At 40.5% G+C, this 22,262-nt stretch overlaps 1 protein-coding gene across 3 annotated transcripts in view; it reads right to left on the bottom strand.

Annotated features, from left to right (window-relative positions):
• Positions 1-8,085: 8,085 nt before the first annotated feature.
• The window catches only part of NDUFAF5 (NADH:ubiquinone oxidoreductase complex assembly factor 5), a 32,980-nt gene continuing 18,803 nt past the window's right edge, over positions 8,086-22,262 (bottom strand). Inside the window, exons 9-11 of one of the 3 annotated variants that reach the window (XM_059897778.1) lie at positions 8,801-8,884; positions 8,372-8,454; positions 8,086-8,197 (exon numbers count right to left, since the gene is read on the bottom strand). In XM_059897778.1, the coding sequence (XP_059753761.1) occupies positions 8,105-8,197; positions 8,372-8,454; positions 8,801-8,884 (260 nt within the window). In that variant the 3' untranslated portion in view covers positions 8,086-8,104. Of the gene's footprint in view, positions 8,198-8,371; positions 8,455-8,799; positions 8,885-10,878; positions 10,976-22,262 lie in introns of those variants that run through there. The other 2 variants (XM_059897779.1, XR_009497666.1) reach the window with 2 other exon arrangements.

The raw sequence follows: 22,262 nt of genomic DNA, 5'->3' as shown, positions 1-22,262 counted from the left end.
AAAATTCATTCTGTCTAGGAAAATAATAGCTAACATATCACACTTATAATGTGCCAGGCACTTTTCTAACCGAATGTATTATTAACTTATTAGAGCTTTACAACTACCTTCCCAGGAGGATACTGTATCATCTTCTCTCTTTTCCAGAAGAGGAAGCTGGGGTCAAGTAACTTGTCCAAGGCCACACAGCCAGGAGGACCAGGTCCAGAGTCCGTGCTTTTAACCACTGCACTGGATTGCCTTGAGAAAGTTCATAAACAACTTTTGCAAGATAACTGAATGTTAAGTTTTCCTGCAACTATTCAAATTATTTAACAAGCCTTCACAATGCCAGGCATTGTGCTAGGCTAATGTTTCCCAAAACATGTTCAAAGTCTTGCAGGGTGCTCCTTGATAAAACGGTTATTGGGTCATTAAGTCTGGAAGATGCCATAAAATATAGACTCCTCTGGGAGAGTCATAACAACACGAGCACATTAAAGATTCTGAGAAGTCTTACAGGAGATGATATCCATTTAATTTTGTTTGACCCAGCTTTTCCAACCATATTTACCTCCGGAAACTCTTCCTCTCCCCCTGCTCTAACAGCTACCTTCTTTTGTAGCACCTATTAACAGCACTCTGTAATCTGAGGGCTACTGCACCAGACATGTAAGTAAGTCATTTTATGAGCTTGGTTTTCCAAGCCTTTGGGAAGGGCATTTACGCTCTGCTGGGCAACGTACTAATGCATCTAGGAATGGCGCATGTCAGCAGTTGAGTAACTCACACAAGGTAAGCCAGTTAGTGGTAGAAAGGGGATTCAACAGGCAGGTCTGATTCCAGAAGTCGTGCTGATCACGCTACCGGGCCACCCTGGTATCTAATGACAGCTGGACATTTTGCCTGGACTGGAGACCTACCATCCCACAATATAAGGCCCAGTCATCCCTGATGTAGGCCTTGATGCGACCTCACATTACGGTTCTCATCTTATTCTCCAGGACGAAGCCCTTGCCTGTCTCCAGTCCACCTGCCCCCTGCTATCCGTGTCCACCTGCTGTGCTTGATACCCAGATTCCACCGGGATAAGAGCTTAGCCTGGAATCCCAACCAAGTGGCTGACCCCTGGAATTTGAAGCTGAATGTGTCCGGGGCCCGCTGCCTGTCTTTCCAGCGTCCTGCTGCTTGATGTGCTCACGGGGATCCCCATTGTCTGCCTGGCAGCGAGTCCGTCTGGGCCGTCTCTGCGGCTGACAGAACCCTGGTCATAGCAGTGGCACTGCTCAAGGGGTTGAACACTTAGCTGAAAGGCAGAACTTGTGGACAGAAAACATCGTATAAAGTGCTAACGGAGATGGAACTCACGAAAGTTCAGGATGGCCTGGGACAAGAAGGCAAGATTAAGTTGAGCTGGATAACTGACTGAGCTGAGAGTGGAAGGGACCTGGAAGAGTTTGGAAGGCAGGCGGTTCCACAGGGGCAGATCCCAGCACAGGGCTGAGCATGTGTTAAGAGGATGGAGTCACCTGCCTGGTCCCAATATGCGGGTTGGGATGTTATGTTTATGGGGGGAGTGGAGACATGGGAGAAAAAAGAGTGGTCTCTCACACAGAAGGCTCTGACCTCCAAAAGAAGGCAGCGTGATAAAATTAAGTGCTTTGTCCCATACAAGACTGAAGTCACATATTGGCTCTGCTGTGTATGTGACCTCGGAGAAGTCACAACCTCTGTGAACTTGTTTCTTCATCTGAAAGATGGGGACAGTAGAACTAGTATCTACTCGATAGGGAACTGTGCTGATGAAATGAGAATTGAGAATGCTTATCAAAGGCTCAGCACACTGCCTGGCAGGAGCATAAGACACATTGTTTTAAAAGGAGGGCTTTAACTGACAAAGGATTAATCTCCAAGATTTACAAGCAGCTCATGCAGCTCAATAACAAAAAAACGAACAACCCAATCCAAAAATGGGCAGAAGATCTAAATAGACATTTCTCCAAAGAAGATATACAGATTGCCAACAAACACATGAAAGAATGCTCAACATCATTAATCATTAGAGAAATGCAAATCCAAACTACAATGAGATATCATCTCACACAGGTCAGAATGGCCATCATCAAAAAATCTAGAAACAATAAATGCTGGAGAGGGTGTGGAGAAAAGGGAACACTCTTGCACTGTTGGTGGGAATGTAAATTGACACAGCCACTATGGAGAACAGTATGGAGGTTCCTTAAAAAACTAAAAATAGAATTACCATACGACCCAGCAATCCCACTACTGGGCATATACCCTGAGAAAACCATAATTCAAAAAGAGTCATGTACCAAAATGTTCATTGCAGCTCTATTTACAATAGCCAGGACATGGAAGCAACCTAAGTGTCCATCAACAGATGAATGGATAAAGAAGATGTGGCACATATATACAATGGAGTATTACTCAGCCATAAAAAGAAATGAAATGGAGGTATTTGTAATGAGGTGGATGGAGTTAGAGTCTGTCATACAGAGTGAAGTAAGTCAGAAAGAGAAAAACAAATACAGTATGCTAACACATATATATGGAATCTAAGGAAAAAAAAAAAAAAAGGTCATGAAGAACCTAGTGGCAAGACGGGAATAAAGACACAGACCTACTAGAGAATGGACTTGAGGATATGGGGAGGGGGAGGGGTGAGATGTGACAGGGTGAGAGAGTGTCATGGACATATATACACTACCAAATGTAAAACAGATAGCTAGTGGGAAGCAGCCGCATAGCACAGTGAGATCAGCTCGGTGCTTTGTGACCACCTAGAGGGGTGGGATAGGGAGGGTGGGAGGGAGGGAGACGCAAGAGGGAAGAGATAAGGGAACATATGTATATGTATAACTGATTCACTTTGTTATAAAGCAGAAACTAACACACCATTGTAAAGCAATTATACTCCAATAAAGATGTTAAAAAAAAAAAAGGAGGGCTTTGCCAAGCCACAGCACCTTGGTACAGGGTAAATGAAGCTGCTTTTGTTGAGAAGCTTAGCTGGCTTCAGATGAAATCTAAAGCTAACACTGAAGGGAAAAGAAGTCCCCAAATGTCAACATGGAGACTGAGAAGTTGCCAGGATGGGAGGGCAATCCTGGCTACTTCTGTGTTGGGACCCAGATCCTCAGGTTGAGCTGAATGCTTCTGAAATCATCCTGCTCGATGGCTCACAGCCATTTCCCACCATAACGTGGAGGAGGGATGTCTCACGCTCCCCTCAGTGACAGGGGCTCCAGATGGCCTTGACTCTCAACCAATGGGAGGAGGGTGGAAAAACATTTCGTTTGAAAAAGCCCCTCAGGAACTTACTTGGAAGGCAGGCCTGGGACCTCTTTTGAGATTGAGTACCAAACCTGCAATTTTGCAGATGAAAATCCTGAGGTCAGAGAGATGGTGCTGGCCCACGTGTCAGGAACCAGTAGGGCCAGGACTAAACCCAGGCCCCCCGACTCCCAGCCCCTGCCCTCCCCGCCATCTCCCACTCCCAGCCTCGGCCCAGGCTCCCGACACTGCGACCTGGAGCCGCTCCTGACAGTTCTCCTGCAGGGCTGGCTCTGACACAACTAGCACTGGGTGTCCTGAGCACACACACGACACTCTCGTACAAGGAGTCTGGAAACCGGCCAATTACACCCGGACTTGAAAGTGCAGGCAGTTTATCTTTGCCTGGTTTTGGCAATGGCCAGCAGGACCGAGACAGGATCGACTCTAGCTTTCAAAAACCCTTAACCATTTCCACAGCACTGTGCTCACCTGAGAGCCTGTAACCAGCACGCAGCATCAACAGTCCATCCTGATAACAAGCTGTCAGCAACTCAACAGCCGAGGCAGGAGGGACTGACTGAGAAAACCACAGCCGCCGTTACCTCACTGAACTCTCAAGGTCAGAGCCTTCCTTCTCATGTTCCCTGGTTTCATTATGGACTCGCCCCATCAGGTTTCTAGAAAATTGATCCTAATATGTCTTCCTAGGAAATGAAATTTGAAGCCTACTAAATGTACCTTGGAAGGTTAGTTCTACTTCGGGATACCATGGACTCAAACCTCAAGGTAAGCGTATCTCGGGCCCAGTTTTCCCTGAGAACAAAGGTAATATGGTAATTTATGCTGACTTTATACAATTTCAAGTAAGCAGAATATGTTCTATACTTCAAGGAACAACTTGGCATACCCTGGGCACCTAACTTTTCCCAAAGTGAGCATATTAGTTATCTAAGGCTGTGTTAACAAATTACTCCAAACACAGTGGCTTAAACAACAGACATTTATTATCTGAGTTTCTGTGGGTCAGGAACGTGGAGTGGCTTAGCTGGGTGGCTCTGGCTCAGGGTCTGTCATGAGACTGCCGTCAAGGTGTCACCTGAAAGTTACACTGGGGTTGGAGGATCTCCCCCGGGTTGGCTCCCTCGCTGGCAGGTCCGCGCCGTCCTCTCCTGAGCGCTGCTCGATGCCCCCCACGAACGGCACTGGCTCTCCCCGAGGTTGTGATCTCAGACACAGTGAGGAGGAAGCGGGCCTCTTACTACCTCCTCAGAAGGGACACACCATCACTTCCATATTCTATTTGTTGGAAGCGAATCACTGAATTCAGCCCAGACTCACAGGGAGGGGAATGAAGCGCCACCTCTTGGAGGGAAGAGTATCAAAGAATCTGTGGATAGATTTTAAAACCACCACAGACGCCAAAGCATTATTTCCCTATTTGTTAACAACAGTACCTTCCATTTTCTTCAAATTTATTTTTTTAAACCAGCAAGATAAATACCTGTCAAGTATCCAGGCAAAGAATTAAAGTACCCCAATTTCTGGAAGGGCAGGTCTGCTTATTAGTTTCCTGAAGATAAACTTCACATTATTAACAGCAGCAATAACAACCGCCCCACCTCGAGCCCCCCTCTAAAAAAAACCCTCAAAACTTTATTCTTAGGCAAGAGAGGCTAAAATAATAATTTATGAAGGAATAAAATAATCACTATGCCAAGTATTCTTCTTTTCCCCAAATATCTTTTAATGTTTATTTCTTTCCTACACAGATGCCAATCCATGGTTAAATATTTTTATTTCATCCTTACTTAAGGGATATATACTGAGTTATAAAAACTATATCTTCAATATAGGCCATACTGTAATTGTTTCCACCTAGTGGATAAAAATGGTACTAAAAGGGTTTGAAAAACAAAACTTGCTTCATAGCTACTTCAGGAAGTACACCTTTCTGTAGCTGTAACTTTTTACAATTCATATCACAAACTTGGTGTCTATGGGTAGCTTCCATCTCAACAAATCCTGAAGAAATTCTTTGTTTTAAAAATGTAAGTTTTCATGAATACCGCCACTTCTGGAATTCTCTAGGCCAACAACCTGGAATACTGCTAAGAACCAGGAAATAATCCAAAAAGTATCCCAGCAGCCAACAGATGTCCCAGGTCCACCACCTGAAGCCATGTTAGACTGACAACTAAGAGCGCAGAGAAGAGTCGGGAGCCCGGCACATGGGTCTCGATGGGGATTTGTTAAGGGAACCAATAAAGCCCATGCATTTTACTCCAAAAGGGTCCTTCTCGCAGAACCTCCTCCCTCTTTCCTACCTTAAACCCCGTCCTAGAAACCTTCCAATCTGAGTTCTAATCTTACACATCACAAAGGGCAAGAAGAACTGACTCAAGAAAGTTCGTTTCTGTAAGGCCACTGAGATTGACAGCAAGTAAGAAAAATGCAGGAAAAGAGACAAACCACATCATTCTTGGAGCCAGTCAGTGTAGGAACAAGCAATGCAGTACAAGTTGTGATAGTAACTGTCAAGTTATAAAGAAAATGTTATAAAGCTATAAAGAAAAAAAGTTGTGATAATAACTGTTGAGTTATAAAGAAATGGTTATGTTCTCTACACTGTTTAAAATGTAACACATTTTGGAAATATTTTTGATAAGACATTTTCTAAAATTTTGTGGCTTAAAAGGATGAGTCCCTAATCATTTGGAAAACACAGCTATTCAGAAAAATTAATTTCCTGAAGGTTCCAAACAATTAAAGCTTAATAGATACTTCAAGCAGATATTAACTAAAAAAAAATAATTTTACTACTGTCACTCACATTAAAATAAATAATTTTACTACTGTCACTCACATTAAAATAAATACTTTTACTACTGTCACTCACATTAAAATAAATACTTTTACTACTGTCACTCAGGTTAAACAATAAGTGTCCTCAATTCATTGTGTTAATTCCTCTTTATTTTTTTAAACCAATGGACCTTGTTTTTGAGATCACTCAAGGTAGATTCCTCCCCAGCTCCACCCCACCACCCACATATTCTCTGTTGGCATGAAATAAATGAAAGTTAATATCCTTGGTAAGAAACTTCAAATTTTACAGAAAGATTAAAAAGTCAAAGTACAAGCCTCCCTCCTAGCTTCTGCCCATCTCCTGCACCCCCAACAGACGTTCAGACACTGGGACAGGTGCAGATACATCTGGTTCCTCAGTCCCTGTCCTCAGCAATAACCACTTAACAATTCTGCATGCATTCTTCAAAAACAAATATCAATACCTATAAACGTGGGTCATTTAGGAAACAGAGACACCGTGGAATATGTCCTTTCCTTAGGCATCAGTTTATACTTTAATATGTAGGAGTTTTTTGTTTTCCTTTCCTTTCAAGTCAGAAAATTAAGCTAAAAAAAAACCTTCCCCAAATTTTGCTGCCTAGGTATTCTTTTCCTTTGTATTAAAAATGAAAAACAAAAAAGCCACAAAGAGTATCCCAATTTCTGATATCAATGAATGTCCTAACTGAAGAGAGCAAGAACAGTAATTTCTTTTTCTCCTACAAAATTCTGGGTTTCAACTGTAACTTAGCCTATGAAAGGGTACATTTTCCACGTAATTTAATTTGATTCAAAATGGAGCTGAGTATCTACCGCGTAAGGCATAGCCCTGGGCTCAGGGAGAGCTTGGTGGTGCGGCAGAGGGAGGGAAGGCAGGCGGGAGAGACACAGAGAGAAGCAAATCCTACAGTAACTCCCCTAAGGCTGAGGAGGAGGCAGGGCCACGCCCATTACATGGAAAGGACAGCAGACGGCTCTGGCACTGACTGGTGAACACACTCGTAATCACTCTTGGGTGCTTCCCAGCTTCCTCTGGCTGCCTTACCACCACCTCCTTCCACCTATTCTACACTGTCTGAGCTTGACTGCTTCCAAATCATTTTGATCATGACAATGGGACAGTGGACCTGGATTAGAATAATATTGCCAAAGACCTCAAACAACAAAGGAAAATCAAGCAAACAGCACTTTTCATCACTGTGCAGATACTTTACATGTAATTTTGCCTCTGTAATTCTTTAAAGTGTTCTCCTCTTAACTAAGGTAGTATATAAAATGATAGGGGTCTCACCCAGATCATGGAGGTGAGAAAGAAATAAGATTATAATTCTGATGGTTTAAAAAAAAAAAAAAAGGCGAGGAAGGATTCAGTAAAGGTAAACACTCTTCCAAAGTACAACACTACTTAAGAGCTCTAGAGAGGTTCATAATCCTCTGTTCCTCTTCAAAGAGGAACATGGCAAAGAAGACAGTATCACAAATAATTCTGGCTTAAGTATCTTAGAATAGTTGTTATAAAAGACTACATTTTTATTCTAAATGAGCCAGAACACGAAAGAATCTACCAACTTGTCACTCTCCTCATCTCCACGGCTAACGTCCTCTCACAGAAATAACACAAGATCAGAAGGAGAAAAAGGTACAAAATGTCAGCGTGGGTAATGTTTTTCCAACAAGTCAGGAATTTATGTATGTTAATATATTTGTGGATTTTTCATAGAAATATCTTCTTGCTTTTGGGCTGACTTTGCAAATAAGGCACTCAAATTACTAGATAACAGTATCCTTATGAAAACACAAAACATGTGAAACTGAAATCGTTACTAAATATAGATGAGTATTAGGCTATTCTAATTATTAGAAAAGTCTGACAGTAAATAGCTTATATATTGTTTCTTGTTTCAAAATGCAATAATTTTAGACGTGAAAGTTACCCATCACTGATGAAAAGCCTGGACTATGTTAATATTGAATAAAATATTTATTGTGATTTTTTCCCCTGTGACATAACATCATTTATTTTTCCTAGCTCTCCAAATGACACAGTTGCCGAACCTCTTTTAGCTGGTCTCGCCTGAAAATAATGATAAAGATTAAAGATATTAGAAATAGATATATAGCCCTAATTAACCCCCTTAATGCTGTCTTATATTTAAAAGAAAAACAAACCACCCTAAGTAAATAAACAATAATAAGTAAACGGAAACATGAACCCACTAAGAAAAGTGATCTGTCTTAGTAATATTACCTGTGAATCATGATATTTCCATCCTATCATGTAATAGATCTGATAGGTGGCAGGTACAGAACCATCCTCATTTCCGTACATTTCTATAAAGACAAATCATGGTTAGAGTCTGAAAAAAAGGCAAGTAGGAAAAATAAATCTGCTCAATGAAAGTCATGTCTTCCAAAGAGAAATGAATATTAGAATACTCATGGGATTCTGAGAATGCCTCTTGTGAAAAATCCTCCACACCGAGAAGCTGACAGGAAGGAAATAGTAAGGGCTGCTGGGAAAAAGGATACATAGCCACAGGATCTGCGTTTTGAAAGGAAGGACAAGAAATCTGATGGTGCCCTAACAGGAAAGGAAAACGTAATTTTAGGGGATAAAGATGACAGGGCACAAGTTGGTCAGTGGGGCCTGGCTGGGAAGAACGGCCAGCTCCCTTACCTCTGTACACTGCTGCAGCTGCCAGCATCGTGTCTCGGTGCAGGAGGGCTTTTCTATGCCAAGCACAGTTACTCTCACCCATCCCTAAAATACAGGCAGTTTGAGATAATACAGCAAATACCCTGAGCAGCTCAACATCACAGATTTTATCTTAGCTCATCCAATGGTATAACCATCGTCCCCCTTCCCTAATAGTCACATAAGATAACCTAAATAATCTCATTTTGCTCTCAGATCATAGCTAGTTACTCTAAAGCAAAACTACCTGAAGCTTCTGGATATTAAGACAAGTCGAATTTCAGGAGGCAAACCCTATAAGTAGGCTTTCCCTGGCAGCAATGGGCTGTGGTAGGCCAGCTGGGCAAAAGCAAGGCGACTGGCCCTCCAGGTGAGTCATCAGGCATTGGCAAGGGCCTTTCTAATGATGCCACATTTTTATGCCCCTTTTAGCTGCTCTTTGAGGAGGACAGGACATTGGTACAACACCTCACTCCTTCTAAGTAAGCCGTAAATGTAAGTATGAACGTGAAACTTGGAAGAGGGCTTGAAGACTCATTAGGGAGTACCAAAAGTACAATGTGTTTTCAGATTTTACAACATTTTACTGATCCCAGATTAGGAAACAATTCTGTACATTCTCTTCAGAGGCACTTTTCTTAATGTTTTAACATTTATTTTTAGATTTCTTTCCTTCAAATTGACAGCTAAAAGCTAGGATTATGTCAGTCTATTGTTCACTAAAAGTTAATGTTATATATTTAATATTTTTTAATGCATAGAGTCAAACGAAATTACTTTGAAAGACCACATTTTAAACTAGTTTGCAAAATTAAAAGAATTTCAAAAGTAAAAATCCTTTACATTTATTCTCTATATGCTACATGATCAAAAATCGGTTTCTTAGTTTTGTTTTTCACAAAAGATACCAATAAACTTCCCAATGTTGGTATCCTTTAGTAGTTTAAAAATAATAATCTCCCAATTTTTCAATGGGCTTATTAAAAACAATCAACAAATTAGCTGGGATAAGTTAATCTTCTTCTTCTCTCCAATCCCAAAAGGTTCCTATTATTCCTTAAAATAATGAAGCTCCGACACTAAAAGCAATGTCCCATACCCTGTGAGTATAAGAGCCCTAATTCATGAAGAACAAAAGACATACAAACTAGTAGATGAATCACCATGAAGAAGAGGGTGGATCTTATTCTTGTGGTCATGAAGTAGCTACATGACCTTAGTTCCATCTCTCTGGGTCCTCAAGTTGGCCAGGCTAGATGATCTCTACAGGCTTCCAATGCTAACATTTTAGACCCATTACATAATCCAATTTAAAAACATTCTCCCACATCATGAGTATCAACTGAATCAAGAGACCAAAGGTCAACTGGAACTTGTACTGGAAGGGTTTATTGCCGATAATGGCCGTGGTGCTTTCATTCCTGCTTAACTCCCCATTGCCATGACTTACACATTAGACAGAGGCAACACCAGTGGAAAACAGGCCTAATTTTTTTAATGGATATAGTTAATGCGCTAGAAATTCTAAAATGCCTTCTAAATAACTGGTATTAGGATATACTAATTAAGATTATTAGGCACAATGCTCTTTCTGATACAGAAACTCCAGAGCACTACTGCATAGCATAGTAACTCTGCTGCGAGGGAAGCCCACCCTTCCCTCACATGAGAACCTCCCTTCTCCTTGGGGAAGCAGTGTGATGTAGCACACAGAGTCTAGATTTTGGGATCATAATCCAAGTTCTGGCCCTTACATAACCTAGGGCAAAGTCACTTAACCCCTATTAAACTCAGTTTTATCATCTTCAAAATGGAATGATAAAACTTCATAATGCATCATGGAGGACCTTTACTGGAGATCATCTGGGAAACACATCTGGGACTTCTGACCAGCTCTGGGCTTTGGGATAAACAGAAAATCTGGGAAGCAGGTAGCTGTTAAAGACTCTCACAGTGTTTTTAAGGTTAAGTTCAACTGATTATTAAAAAAAAGTCAAATTTATTATGGTTTACTAGGAACAATACTGAGTACTGCCTAAAAAAATAACAACTGAACTTACCTTAAAACTACTGTGAAAGCCTCCAAAACTTTTCATGCATTCATCGGCTGACATACAACTTGTTTTGTAAAATTAGGTCAACATTCTTGACTTTCTTCTGTGAATTAATAATAATAGCAGCTTAAATGAGAAACACCACAACCATCGAGAAAAAAGTGTAACACAATGTAAAATGCCAAAAACCAACTGGAAGGTAACACCAACTTCCAGTCTGCAGAGCAGCACCCCTGGAAGTCTGCCAAGCTCCTCCCCTCCTGTATTCACCCCTCGACCACTCTTCCTCCTACGTCAGCTGCCTCTGACCTTTTCAGTGGAGACTGGCTAGCACTTCAGGATCTGAGTCAGGCTGCTACACTGGGCTTAAATCCTGGCTCTACCACTTACTAAACACTTCACCTTGGGCAAGTTACTTCTGTCTGTGCCCAGTCTCCTCATGCAAAACAAGAGAGGTTAACCATGCTAGTCTTACCTTCCTCATGAACATGCCTCATAAACGATGCTGGAGGGTGAGCTTGCTCACACATCAATCTGATTGTCCCTCCTCTGCACAAATATTCTCCCAACAGACTGCAAGGCTGACCTGATAAAGTCTAGATAAGCCTCTAATGGACTATCCTGCATCATTTCCCGTCATCTTCCCATTCTACATATTCAAGCAATACTGAATTACTGTACAGTTTCTCAATTAGGAAAGTGAAGGCTGAGCGTATCCTCTTGAGTCCCCATAATTCTATACAGGCCTTTTCCTTGGCCTGGAATTCAAGGCCCCAACCCCCAAAAGGTGCACCCACCCCTTCATTCTTCTAGAAAACTCATTTTAGCTTAGGTGTTGCTTCTTCTGCAAAAGCATCCTTGATTCCCTAAGCAGATTTAGGGATTTTTCTCTGTGTTTCTCCCTGCACTTTTAAAAAGAATTATCTCACTTTACAGTTAAAAGCATATGTCTGCCTATCTCTGTGTGTCTCTTTCTCTTCTGGAGCATAAGGTCCCTAAGATCAGGAACTGTTATTTCCAGCACTGGCTCAGTGGTTGGCACATGGTAGATGCTCAATAAATGGTAAGTGAATGAATATTAAATCAACCAGTTAACATTTATATCAACTTTGTTAAATATCACTTTTACAACTTATCTTTAGATAAATTCATCCTAATCCTCTTCAGAGTAAGAGACATTGAGACTCTGGGAGGGCTCATGCCAAGGAGTACTTTCCAGAACTTCTGTTGTCAGTGTCCTCGTCCCCGTGGTGAGCCACAGCCACCCCCCACCTCTGCAGGAGACCCTCCAATACCAGCAGCCATGTGGCTGACAGGGTCTTGGTGCTACGGCCAGGTGTTAGGCCTGTGCCTCTAAGGTGAGAGAGCTGAGTTCAGGACATTGGTCCACCAGAGACCTCCTGGCTCCACGTAATATCAAATGGCAAAAGCTCTCCCAGAGATCTCCATCTCATTGCTAAGACCCAGCTCCACTCAATGACCAGCAAGCTACAGGGTGGATATCCGATGCCAAACAACTAGCAAGACAGGAACACAACCCCACCCATCAGCAGAGAGGCGGCCTAAAATCATAAAAAGGTCACAGACACCCCAAAACACACCACCGGACACAGTCCTGCCCACCAGAAAGACAAGATCCAGCCTCATCCACCAGAACACAGCCACCAGTCCCCTCCACCAGGAAGCCTACACAACCCACTGAACCAACCTTAGCCACTGGAGGCAGACACAAAAACAATGGGAACTACGAACCTGCAGCCTGTGAAAAGGAGACCCCAAACACAGTAAGTTAAGCAAAATAAGAAGACAGAGAAATGCACAGCAGATGAAGGAGGAAGGTAAAAACCCATCAGACCAAACAAATGAAGAGGAAATAGGCAGTCTACCTGAAAAAGAATTCAGAGCAATGATAGTAAAGATGATTCAAAATCTTGGAAACAGAATGGAAAAAATAAAAGAAACGTTTATCAAGGACATAGAAGAACTAAAGAGCAAACAAACAATGATGAACAACACAATAAATGAAATTAAAAATTCTCTAGAAGGAATCAATAGCAGAATAACTGAGGCAGAAGAACGGATAAGTGACCTGGAAGATAAAAAAATGGAAATAACTACCACAGAGCAGAATAAAGAAAAAAGAATGAAGAGAATTGAGGACAGTCTTAGAGACCTCTGGGAAAATATTAAACACACCAACATTCGAATTATAGGGGTCCCAGAAGAAAAAAAGAAAAAGAAGGGGACTGAGAAAATATTTGAAGAGATTATAGTTGAAAACTTCCCTAATATGGGAAAGGAAATAGTCAATCAAGTCCAGGAAGCACAGAGAGTCCCATACAGGATAAATCCAAGGAGAAACATGCCAAGACACATATGAATCGAACTATCAAAAATTAAATACAAAGCAAAAATATTAAAAGCAGCAAGGGAAAAGCAACAAATAACATACAAGGGAATCCCCATAAGGTTAACAGCTGATCTTTCAGCAGAAACTCTGCAAGCCAGAAGGGAGTGGCAGGGCATATTTAAAGTGATGAAAGGGAAAAACCTACAACCAAGATTACTCTACCCAGCAAGGATCTCATTCAGATTCAACAGAGAAATTAAAACCTTTACAGACAAGCAAAAGCTAAGAGAATTCAGCACCACCAAACCAGCTTTACAACAAATGCTAAAGGAACTTCTCCAGGCAGGAAACACAAGAGAAGGAAAACACCTACAATAACAAACCCCAAACAATTAAGAAAATGGTAATAGGAACATACATATCGATTATTACCTTAAATGTAAATGGATTAAATGCTCCAACCAAAAGACATAGACTGGCTGAATGGATACAAAAACAAGACCTGTATATATGCTGTCTACAAGAGACCCACTTCAGACCTAGGGACACATACAGATTGAAAGTGAGGGGATGGAAAAAGATATTCCATGCAAATGGAAAACAAAAGAAAGCTGGAGTAGCAATTCTCATATCAGACAAAATAGATTTTAAAATAAAGACTACTACAACAGACAAAGAAGGACACTACATAATGATCAAGGGATCAATCCAGGAAGAAGATATAACAATTGTAAGTATTTATGCACCCAACACAGGAGCACCTCAATAATTAAGGCCAACGCTAACAGCCATAAAAGGGGAAATAGACAGTAACACAATCAGAGTAGGGGATTTTAAAACCCCACTTTCACCAATGGACAGATCATCCAAAATGAAAATAAATAAGGAAACACAAGCTTTAGCCGATACATTAAACAAGATGGACTTAATTGATATTTATAGGACATTCCATCCAAAAACAACGGAATACACTTTCTTCTCAAGGGCTCATGGAACATTCTCCAGGATAGATCATATCTTGGGTCACAAATCAAGCCTTGGTAAATTTAAGAAAATTGAAATTGTATCAAGTATCTTTTCCAACCACAATGCTATGAGACTAGATATCAAGTACAGGAAAATACCTGTTAAAAATACAAACACATGGAGGCCAAACAATACACTACTAAATAACCAAGAGATCACTGAAGAAATCAAAGAGGAAATCAAAAAATACCTAGAAACAAATGACAATGAAATCATGACCACCCAAAATATATGGGATGCAGCAAAAGCAGTTCTAAGAGGGAAGTTTACGGCAATACAATCCTACCTCAAGAAACAAGAAACATCTCAAATAAACAACCTAACCTTACACCTAAAGCAATTAGAGAAAGAAGAACAAGAAAACCCCAAAGTTAGCAGAAGGAAAGAAATCATAAAGATCAGATCAGAAATAAATGAAAAAGAAATGAAGGAAACGATAGCAAAGATCAACAAAACTAAAAGCTGGTTCTTTGAGAAGATAAACAAAATTGATAAACCATTAGCCAGACTTATCAAGAAAAAGAGAGAGAAGACTCAAATCAATAGAATTAGAAATGAAAAAGGAGAAGTAAAAACTGACACTGCAGAAATACAAACGATCATGAGAGATTACTACAAGCAACTATATGCCAATAAAATGGACAACCTGGAAGAAATGGACACATTCTTAGAAAAGCACAACCTTCCGAGACTGAACCAGGAAGAAATAGAAAATATAAACAGACCAATCACAAGCAGTAAAATTGAGATTGTGATTAAAAATCTTCCAACAAACAAAAGCCCTGGACCAGATGGCTTCACAGGCGAATTCTATCAAACATTTAGAGAAGAGCTAACACCTATCCTTCTCAAACTCCTCCAAATAATAGCAGAGGGAGGAACACTCCCAAACTCTTTCTATGAGACCACCATCACCCTGATACTATAACCAGACAAAGATGTCACAAATAAAGAAAACTACAGGCCAGTATCACTGAACATAGATGCAAAAATCCTCAACAAAATACGAGCCAACAGAATCCAACAGCACATTAAAAGGATCATACACCATGATCAAGTGGGGTTTATCCCAGGAATGCAAGCATTCTTCAATATATGCAAATCAATCAATGTGATACACCATATTAACAAATTGAAGGAGAAAAACCATATGATCATCTCGATAGATGCAGAAAAACCTTTCGACAAAATTCAACACTGATTTATGATAAATACCCTCCAGAAAGTAGGCATAAAGGGAACTTACCTCAACATAAAAAGGCCATATATGACAAACCCACAGCCAACATCGTTCTCAATGGTGAAAAACTGAAACCATTTCCTCTAAGATCAGGAACAAGACAAGGTTGTCCACTCTCACCACTGTTATTCAACAGAGTTTTGGAAGTTTTACCCACAGCAATCAGAGAGGAAAAAGAAATAAAAGGAATCCAAATCGGAAAAGAAGAAGTAAAGCTGTCACTGTTTGCAGATGATATGATACTATACACAGAGAATCCTAAAGATGCTACCAGAAAACTACTAGAGCTAATCAATGAATTTTGTAAAGTAGCAGGATACAAAATTAATGCACAGAAATATCTTGCATTCCTATACACTAATGATGAAAAACCTGAAAGAGAAATTAAGGAAACACTCCATTTACCATTGCAACAAAAAGAATAAAATACCTAGGAATAAACCTACCTAAGGAGACAAAAGACCTATATGCAGAAAACTATAAGAAAACTGGTGAAAGAAATTAAAGATGATACAAACAGATGTAGAGATATACCATGTTCTTGGATCGGAAGAATCAACATTGTGAAAATGACTATACTACCTAAAGCAATCTATAAATTCAAAGCAATCCCTATCAAACTACCAATGGCATTTTTCACAGAACTAGAACAAAAAATTTCACAATTTGTATGGGAACACAAAAGACCCCGAATAGCCAAAGCAATCTTGAGAAAGAAAAACGGAGCTGGAGAAATCAGGCTTCCTGACTTCAGACTATACTACAAAGCTACAGTAATCGAGACAGTATTGTACTGGCACAAAACCAAAAATACAGATCAATGGAACAGGATAGAAAGCCCAGGGATAAACCAATGCACATATGGTCACCTTATTTTTGATAAAGGAGGCAAGAATACACAATGGAGAAAAGACAGCCTCTTCAATAAGTGGCACTGGGAAAACTGGACAGCTACATGTAAAAGAATGAAATTAGAGCACTCCCTAACACCATACACAAAAATAAACTCAAAATGGATTAAAGACCTAAATGTAAGGCCAGACACTTTAAAACTCTTAGAGGAAAACACAGGCAGAACACTCTATGACACAAATCACAGCAAGATCCTTTTTGACCCACCTCCTAGAGAAATGGAAATAAAAACAAAAATAAACAAATGGGACCTAATGAAACTTCAAAGCTTTGGCACAGCAAAGGAAACCATAAACAAGATGAAAAGACAACCCTCAGAATGGGAGAAAATATTTGCAAATGAAACAACTGACAAAGTATTAATCTCCAAAATATATAAGCAGCTCATGCAGCTCAATATCAAAAAAACAAAGAACCCAATCCAAAAATGGGCAGAAGACCTAAATAGACATTTCCCCAAGGAAGATATACAGATTGCCAACACACACATGAAAGGATGCTCAACATCACTAATCATTAGAGAAATGCAAATCAAAACTACGAGGTATCACCTCACACCAGTCAGAATGGCCATCATCAAAAAATCTACAAACAATAAATGCTGGAGAGGGTGTGGAGAAAAGGGAACCCTCTTGCATTGTTGGTGGGAATGTAAATTGATACAGCCACTATGGAGAACAGTATGGAGGTTCCTTAAAAAACTAAAAATAGAACTACCATACGACCCAGCAATCCCACTACTGGGCATATTATCTGAGAAAACCATAATTCAAAAAGAGTCATGTACCACAATGTTCATTGCAGCTCTATTTACAATAGCCAGGACATGGAAGCAACCTAAGTGTCCATCAACAGATGAATGGATAAAGAAGATGTGGCACATATATACAATGGAATATTACTGAGCTATAAAATGAAACGAAATTGAGTTATTTGTAGTGAGGTGGACGGACCTAGATTCTGTCCTACAGAGCAAAGTAAGTCAGAAAGAGAAAACAAGTACCGTATGTTAACACATATATATGGAATCGAAAAAAAAAAAAAAAAGGTTCTGAAGAACCTAGGGGTAGGACAGAAATAAAGACGCAGACATAGAGAATGGACTTGAGGACACGAGGAGGGGGAAGGGTAAGCTGGGACAAAGTGAGAGAGTGGCTTGGACATATATACACTACCAAACGTAAAATAGATAGCTAGTGGGAAGCAGCCGCATAGCACAGGGAGATCAGCTCGGTGCTTTGTGACCACCTAGAGGGGTGGGATAGGGAGGGTGGGAGGGAGACGCAAGAGGGAGGAGATATGGGGATATACGTATATGTATAGCTGATTCACTTTGTTATAAAGCAGAAACTAACACACCAGTGTAAAGCAACTATACTCCAATAAAGATGTTAAAAAAGAAAAAAGAATGAGACATTAAAAACTAAGCACATGATTTGTGTAAAAGACTTTACAGTAAAAATAAGAGAAGCACTGGCAAAGCCTCTTAAAGGTAAATATTAGACAACAGTTCCTTAAAATACATGACCGATTAAAACCCTTAAGGGAAGGGGAGTTATCAACTGGAAAGGGGCATGAGGCAACCTTCTAGGGGCTGGAAATGTTCTAGTCTGTGGTTTATATAGTACTTAAAAATACGAGCAGCTGTACAGTTAAGCTTAGTGCATTTTACTGAACATCTATGCTAATTTCAGTGGGAAAAAAATGCACAAAGATCAAGTATGCAGGACTTAATCACTTAATTCCAGATTAAGTGTGACCATGGACAAGACACTCAACTTCTCGAGGTTTCAATTTGCTCATCTGTAAAATTAGGATATTAGGAAACCTCACAGAATTGCACCTAGAACAGAATAAGTTCTGTACTTTTAAATCACTGGGCAGTAACTTTTTCCATCTGATATGTCTAATTTCTAGTCTCTTTCTCTTTTCTTTCTTTAAATGAATCATGAGCACAGCATTTATTACATAGCAGAACAAAACTAAATGCTGTATTTGAAAAATATTTTTGTCAGTAGAGTCTGAATGATAAATCATCAGCCTATCACCATCTCTCAAGCCTTCGGATGAAGGGTCTCCGTGATTACATTAGGAGGAGCCAAGTGCAGCTCAGGAGGGGCTGTGTGATTTATTATTGGTCCCCCGTCACCTTGGGCATGCATGTTAAGGCTGCCAATCCCTGATTAAACTAGAATGAGTGAAGAGTGACTTAAAATCTTTTGCACAGCAAAGGAAACCATAAACAAAATGAAAAGACAACCCTCAGAATGGGAGAAAATATTTGGAAACGAAGCAGCTGACAAGGGATTAATCTCCAAAATACATAAACAGCTCATGCAGCTCAATATCAGAAAAAACAAAAAACACAATCAAAAAATGGGCAGAAGGGCTTCCCTGCTGGCACAGTGGTTGGTTAAGAATCCGCCTGCCAGTGCAAGGGACATGGGTTCGAGCCCTGGTCCAGGAAGATCTCACATGCCATGGAGCAACTAAGCCTGGGCGCCACAATTACTGAGCCTGTGTGCCACAACTATTGAAGCTCGTGCGCCTAAAGCCTGTGCTCCACAACGAGAAGCCACCTCAATGAGAAGCCCACGCAATGCAACGAAGAGTAGCCCCCGCTCGCCACAACTAGAGAAAGCCCACACACAGCAACAGAGACCCAATGCAACCAAAAATAAATTAATTAATTAATTTTAAAACAAATGGGCAGCAGATTTAAATAGACATTTCCCCAAAGAAGACATACAGATGGTTAAATACTGTATGCTAACACATATATATGGAATCTAAAAAAAAAAAAAAAATGGTCATGAAGAACCTAGGGTCAAGATGGGAATAAAGACGCAGACCTACTAGAGAATGGACTTGAGGACACGGGGAGGGGAAAGGGTAAGCTGGAACAAAGTGAGAGAGTGGTAGTGTATATATGGACATATATACACTACCAAATGTAAAATAGATAGCTAGTGGGAAGCAGTTGCATAGCACAGGGAGATCAGCTCAGTGCTTTGTGACCAGCTAGAAGGGTGGGACAGGGAGGGTGGGAGGGAGGAAGACGCAAGAGGGAGGGGATATGGGGATATATGTATATGTATAACTGATTCACTTTGTTATAAAGCAGAAACTAACACACCATTGTAAAGCAATTATACTCCAATAAAAATGTTAAAAAAAAAAACCCAATGCAGCCAAAATAAATAAATAAATAAATTTATTTTTTAAAAAAAGGCACATGAAAATATGTTTAACATCACTAATTATTAGAGAAATGCAAATAAAAACTACAATGAGGTATCACCTCACACTGGTCAGAACGGCCATCATCAAAAAATCTACAAACAATAAATGCTAGAGAGGGTGTGGAAAAAAGGGAACCCTCCTACACTGTTGGTGGGAAATGTAAGTTGGTACAACCACTATGGAGAGCAGTATGGAGGTTCCTTAAAAAACTAAAAATAGAGCTACCATATGATCCAGCAATTCCACTCCTGGGCATATATCTGGAGAAAACCATAATTCGAAAAGATACATGCACCCCAGTGTTCACTGCTGCACTATTTCCAATAGCCAGGACATGGAAGCAACCTAAATGTGCATCAACAGAGGAATGGATAAAGATGATATGGTATATATATATAATGGAATACTACTCAGTTATAAAAAAGAATGAAATAATGCCATTTGCAGCAACATGGATGGCCCTAGAGATTGTCATACTGAGTGAAGTAAGACAGAGAAAGACAAATATCATATAATATTCCTTATATGTGGAATCTAAAAAAAGGGTACAAATGAACTTATCTACAAAACAGAAATAGAGTTACAGATGTAGAAAACAAACTTATGGTTACCACGGGGTAAGGGTGGGGGAAGGATAAATTGGGAGATTGTGGTTGACATATACACACTACTATATATAAAATAATAAGGACCTACTGTATACCACAGGGAACTCTACTCAATACTCTGTAATGGCCTATTTGGGAAAAGAATCTAAAAAAAGAGTGGATATATGTATATGTATAACTGATTCATTTTGCTGTATACCTGAAACTAACACAACATTGTAAATCAACTATACTCCAATTAAAAAAAAAAAAGCGTGACTACAAGAGTAAGTTTTTGACTACATATCTTTCCCCTTATAAAGCTGACAGAAGCACCGTACTCAGAGGAGGCTGAATGATGGGTAAAATGGACTTTGTTACAAATGGGCAGCTACAAGAAGCAGGAGAGTCAGTCAAGAGGGTACCAGAACAGGGGTCAAGAAGGCAAGAGTTTAGCGCCCAGTTCTACCACTAACAGGCAAGTGTTCTCTTTGGGCCTGATATTTCTGACTTGTAGGACAGGGGTAAAGTAGTTACCAGAGGGTTATTAGAGAAGCAAGTGCAACAGTGCTTATGAAAAACTATTAAATCTGTAAACAAACATGAGGTATGTATTTTTATAATTCACTTGCTTTAAATCATCTTACAATTTTTCAAGATACAGATTAAGGCTCCCCCAGGTAAGCAGAGTTTTGGTTTCAGAGAACACACTTCTGATGCCTTCAGCTTCCCCCATTCATCAAAACTGTCTATGCCATTTGCATGATAAAAAATTAGACCTCATAAATTCTCACTGACGTAAGTTGAGGCTCTCCTCTGAGCAAACCACTTCTCCAGCCTTCCCCTCAGTCAGCAGCCCTGCCTCCTTCGGGGTTGGGAGGTTGGGTTTGTGTCCTTGCTGCTCCTCAAAGCTTCTCCCAGGCCATGACCTCTCTACTGCTTCCAACACCACCTATTCACAAATGACTCACAATGTTTACCTGGGCCAGTTGCCTCCTCTGAGCTACACAGCCACACACTCAACTGCCTACCTGACGTCTTGTTTCAGCTATTTCAAAAGCGTTTCCAACCCAACATGCCCAAGTGTGAACTCAAGAGCTGTCCCTGCCCATACTTGGTCATCTTCTACTGTTTCTCTATCAATGAAGGGCACCATCTATCTGGCTAGGAGAGCCAGAAACTCAGTGCTATGTTTGAAATGTCTCTCTCCTTCATCGGCCCATGTGTAATCCATCAGCAAGAACTGTCACAATTATCTCGTAAATATCTCCAGAATCCATTCACTTCTCTCCATCTCCACTGCCACCACCTTAGTCCTAACCACCATCATTTCTCAGTAAGCTTTCCAGCCGTTAAGTCGCCTACTAGTTTATCTGCCAATCCATTTAAAAAAAAAATACAAATCTGACATCATGACCCCTCCCCCCATTAAAATACCTCAAGGGGCCTTTTAAGATAAAGACAAACAATCTTAACAAAGGTTACAAGGCCCCCATTTACCTACCAATTTAATCAGTCAACTTTTCCTTTTACTCCCTGTATTCTGGCCAAAATGCCCTTCTTTCAGTTCTTACCATGTTCTTTCTTGCAACAGGGCCTTTGCACAGGCTGTTCTCTGTGCCTGGGACTCACTTCCTCCCTGCTTTGCCTAGTGACCCCGCTTCATTTTTTAGGGCACAACCATCACTTCCTCAGACAGGACTTTGTTGACTCTCCCACACCAGGATCTATCCCACCTAACCCCCTGGCAACCCCCAATCCTATACTAACCCAACTACCTGCTTTCTTTCTACCTGTGCCTGGATCTGAGCTGCCAAGTGTTGCTGGAGAAAGTCACTGAGGTGTTCTACCACCCTCACATGCTCCTTCAAGAAAGTCCTGCCAGGACAGGAATAAAGACGCAGACGTGGAGAGTGGACTTGAGGACACGGGAATTGGGAGGGGTAAGCTGGGATGAGATGAGAGAGTGTCATGGACATATATACACTACCAAATGTAGAATGGATGGCTGGTGGGAAGCAGCTGCATAGCA

This window comes from Balaenoptera ricei, chromosome 15 (genome assembly GCF_028023285.1).
Source record: "Balaenoptera ricei isolate mBalRic1 chromosome 15, mBalRic1.hap2, whole genome shotgun sequence".
NCBI lineage: Eukaryota > Metazoa > Chordata > Mammalia > Artiodactyla > Balaenopteridae > Balaenoptera > Balaenoptera ricei.
The sequence above is the reverse complement of the archived record's forward strand: the minus strand, read 5'-3'. Positions and strand labels throughout refer to the sequence as shown.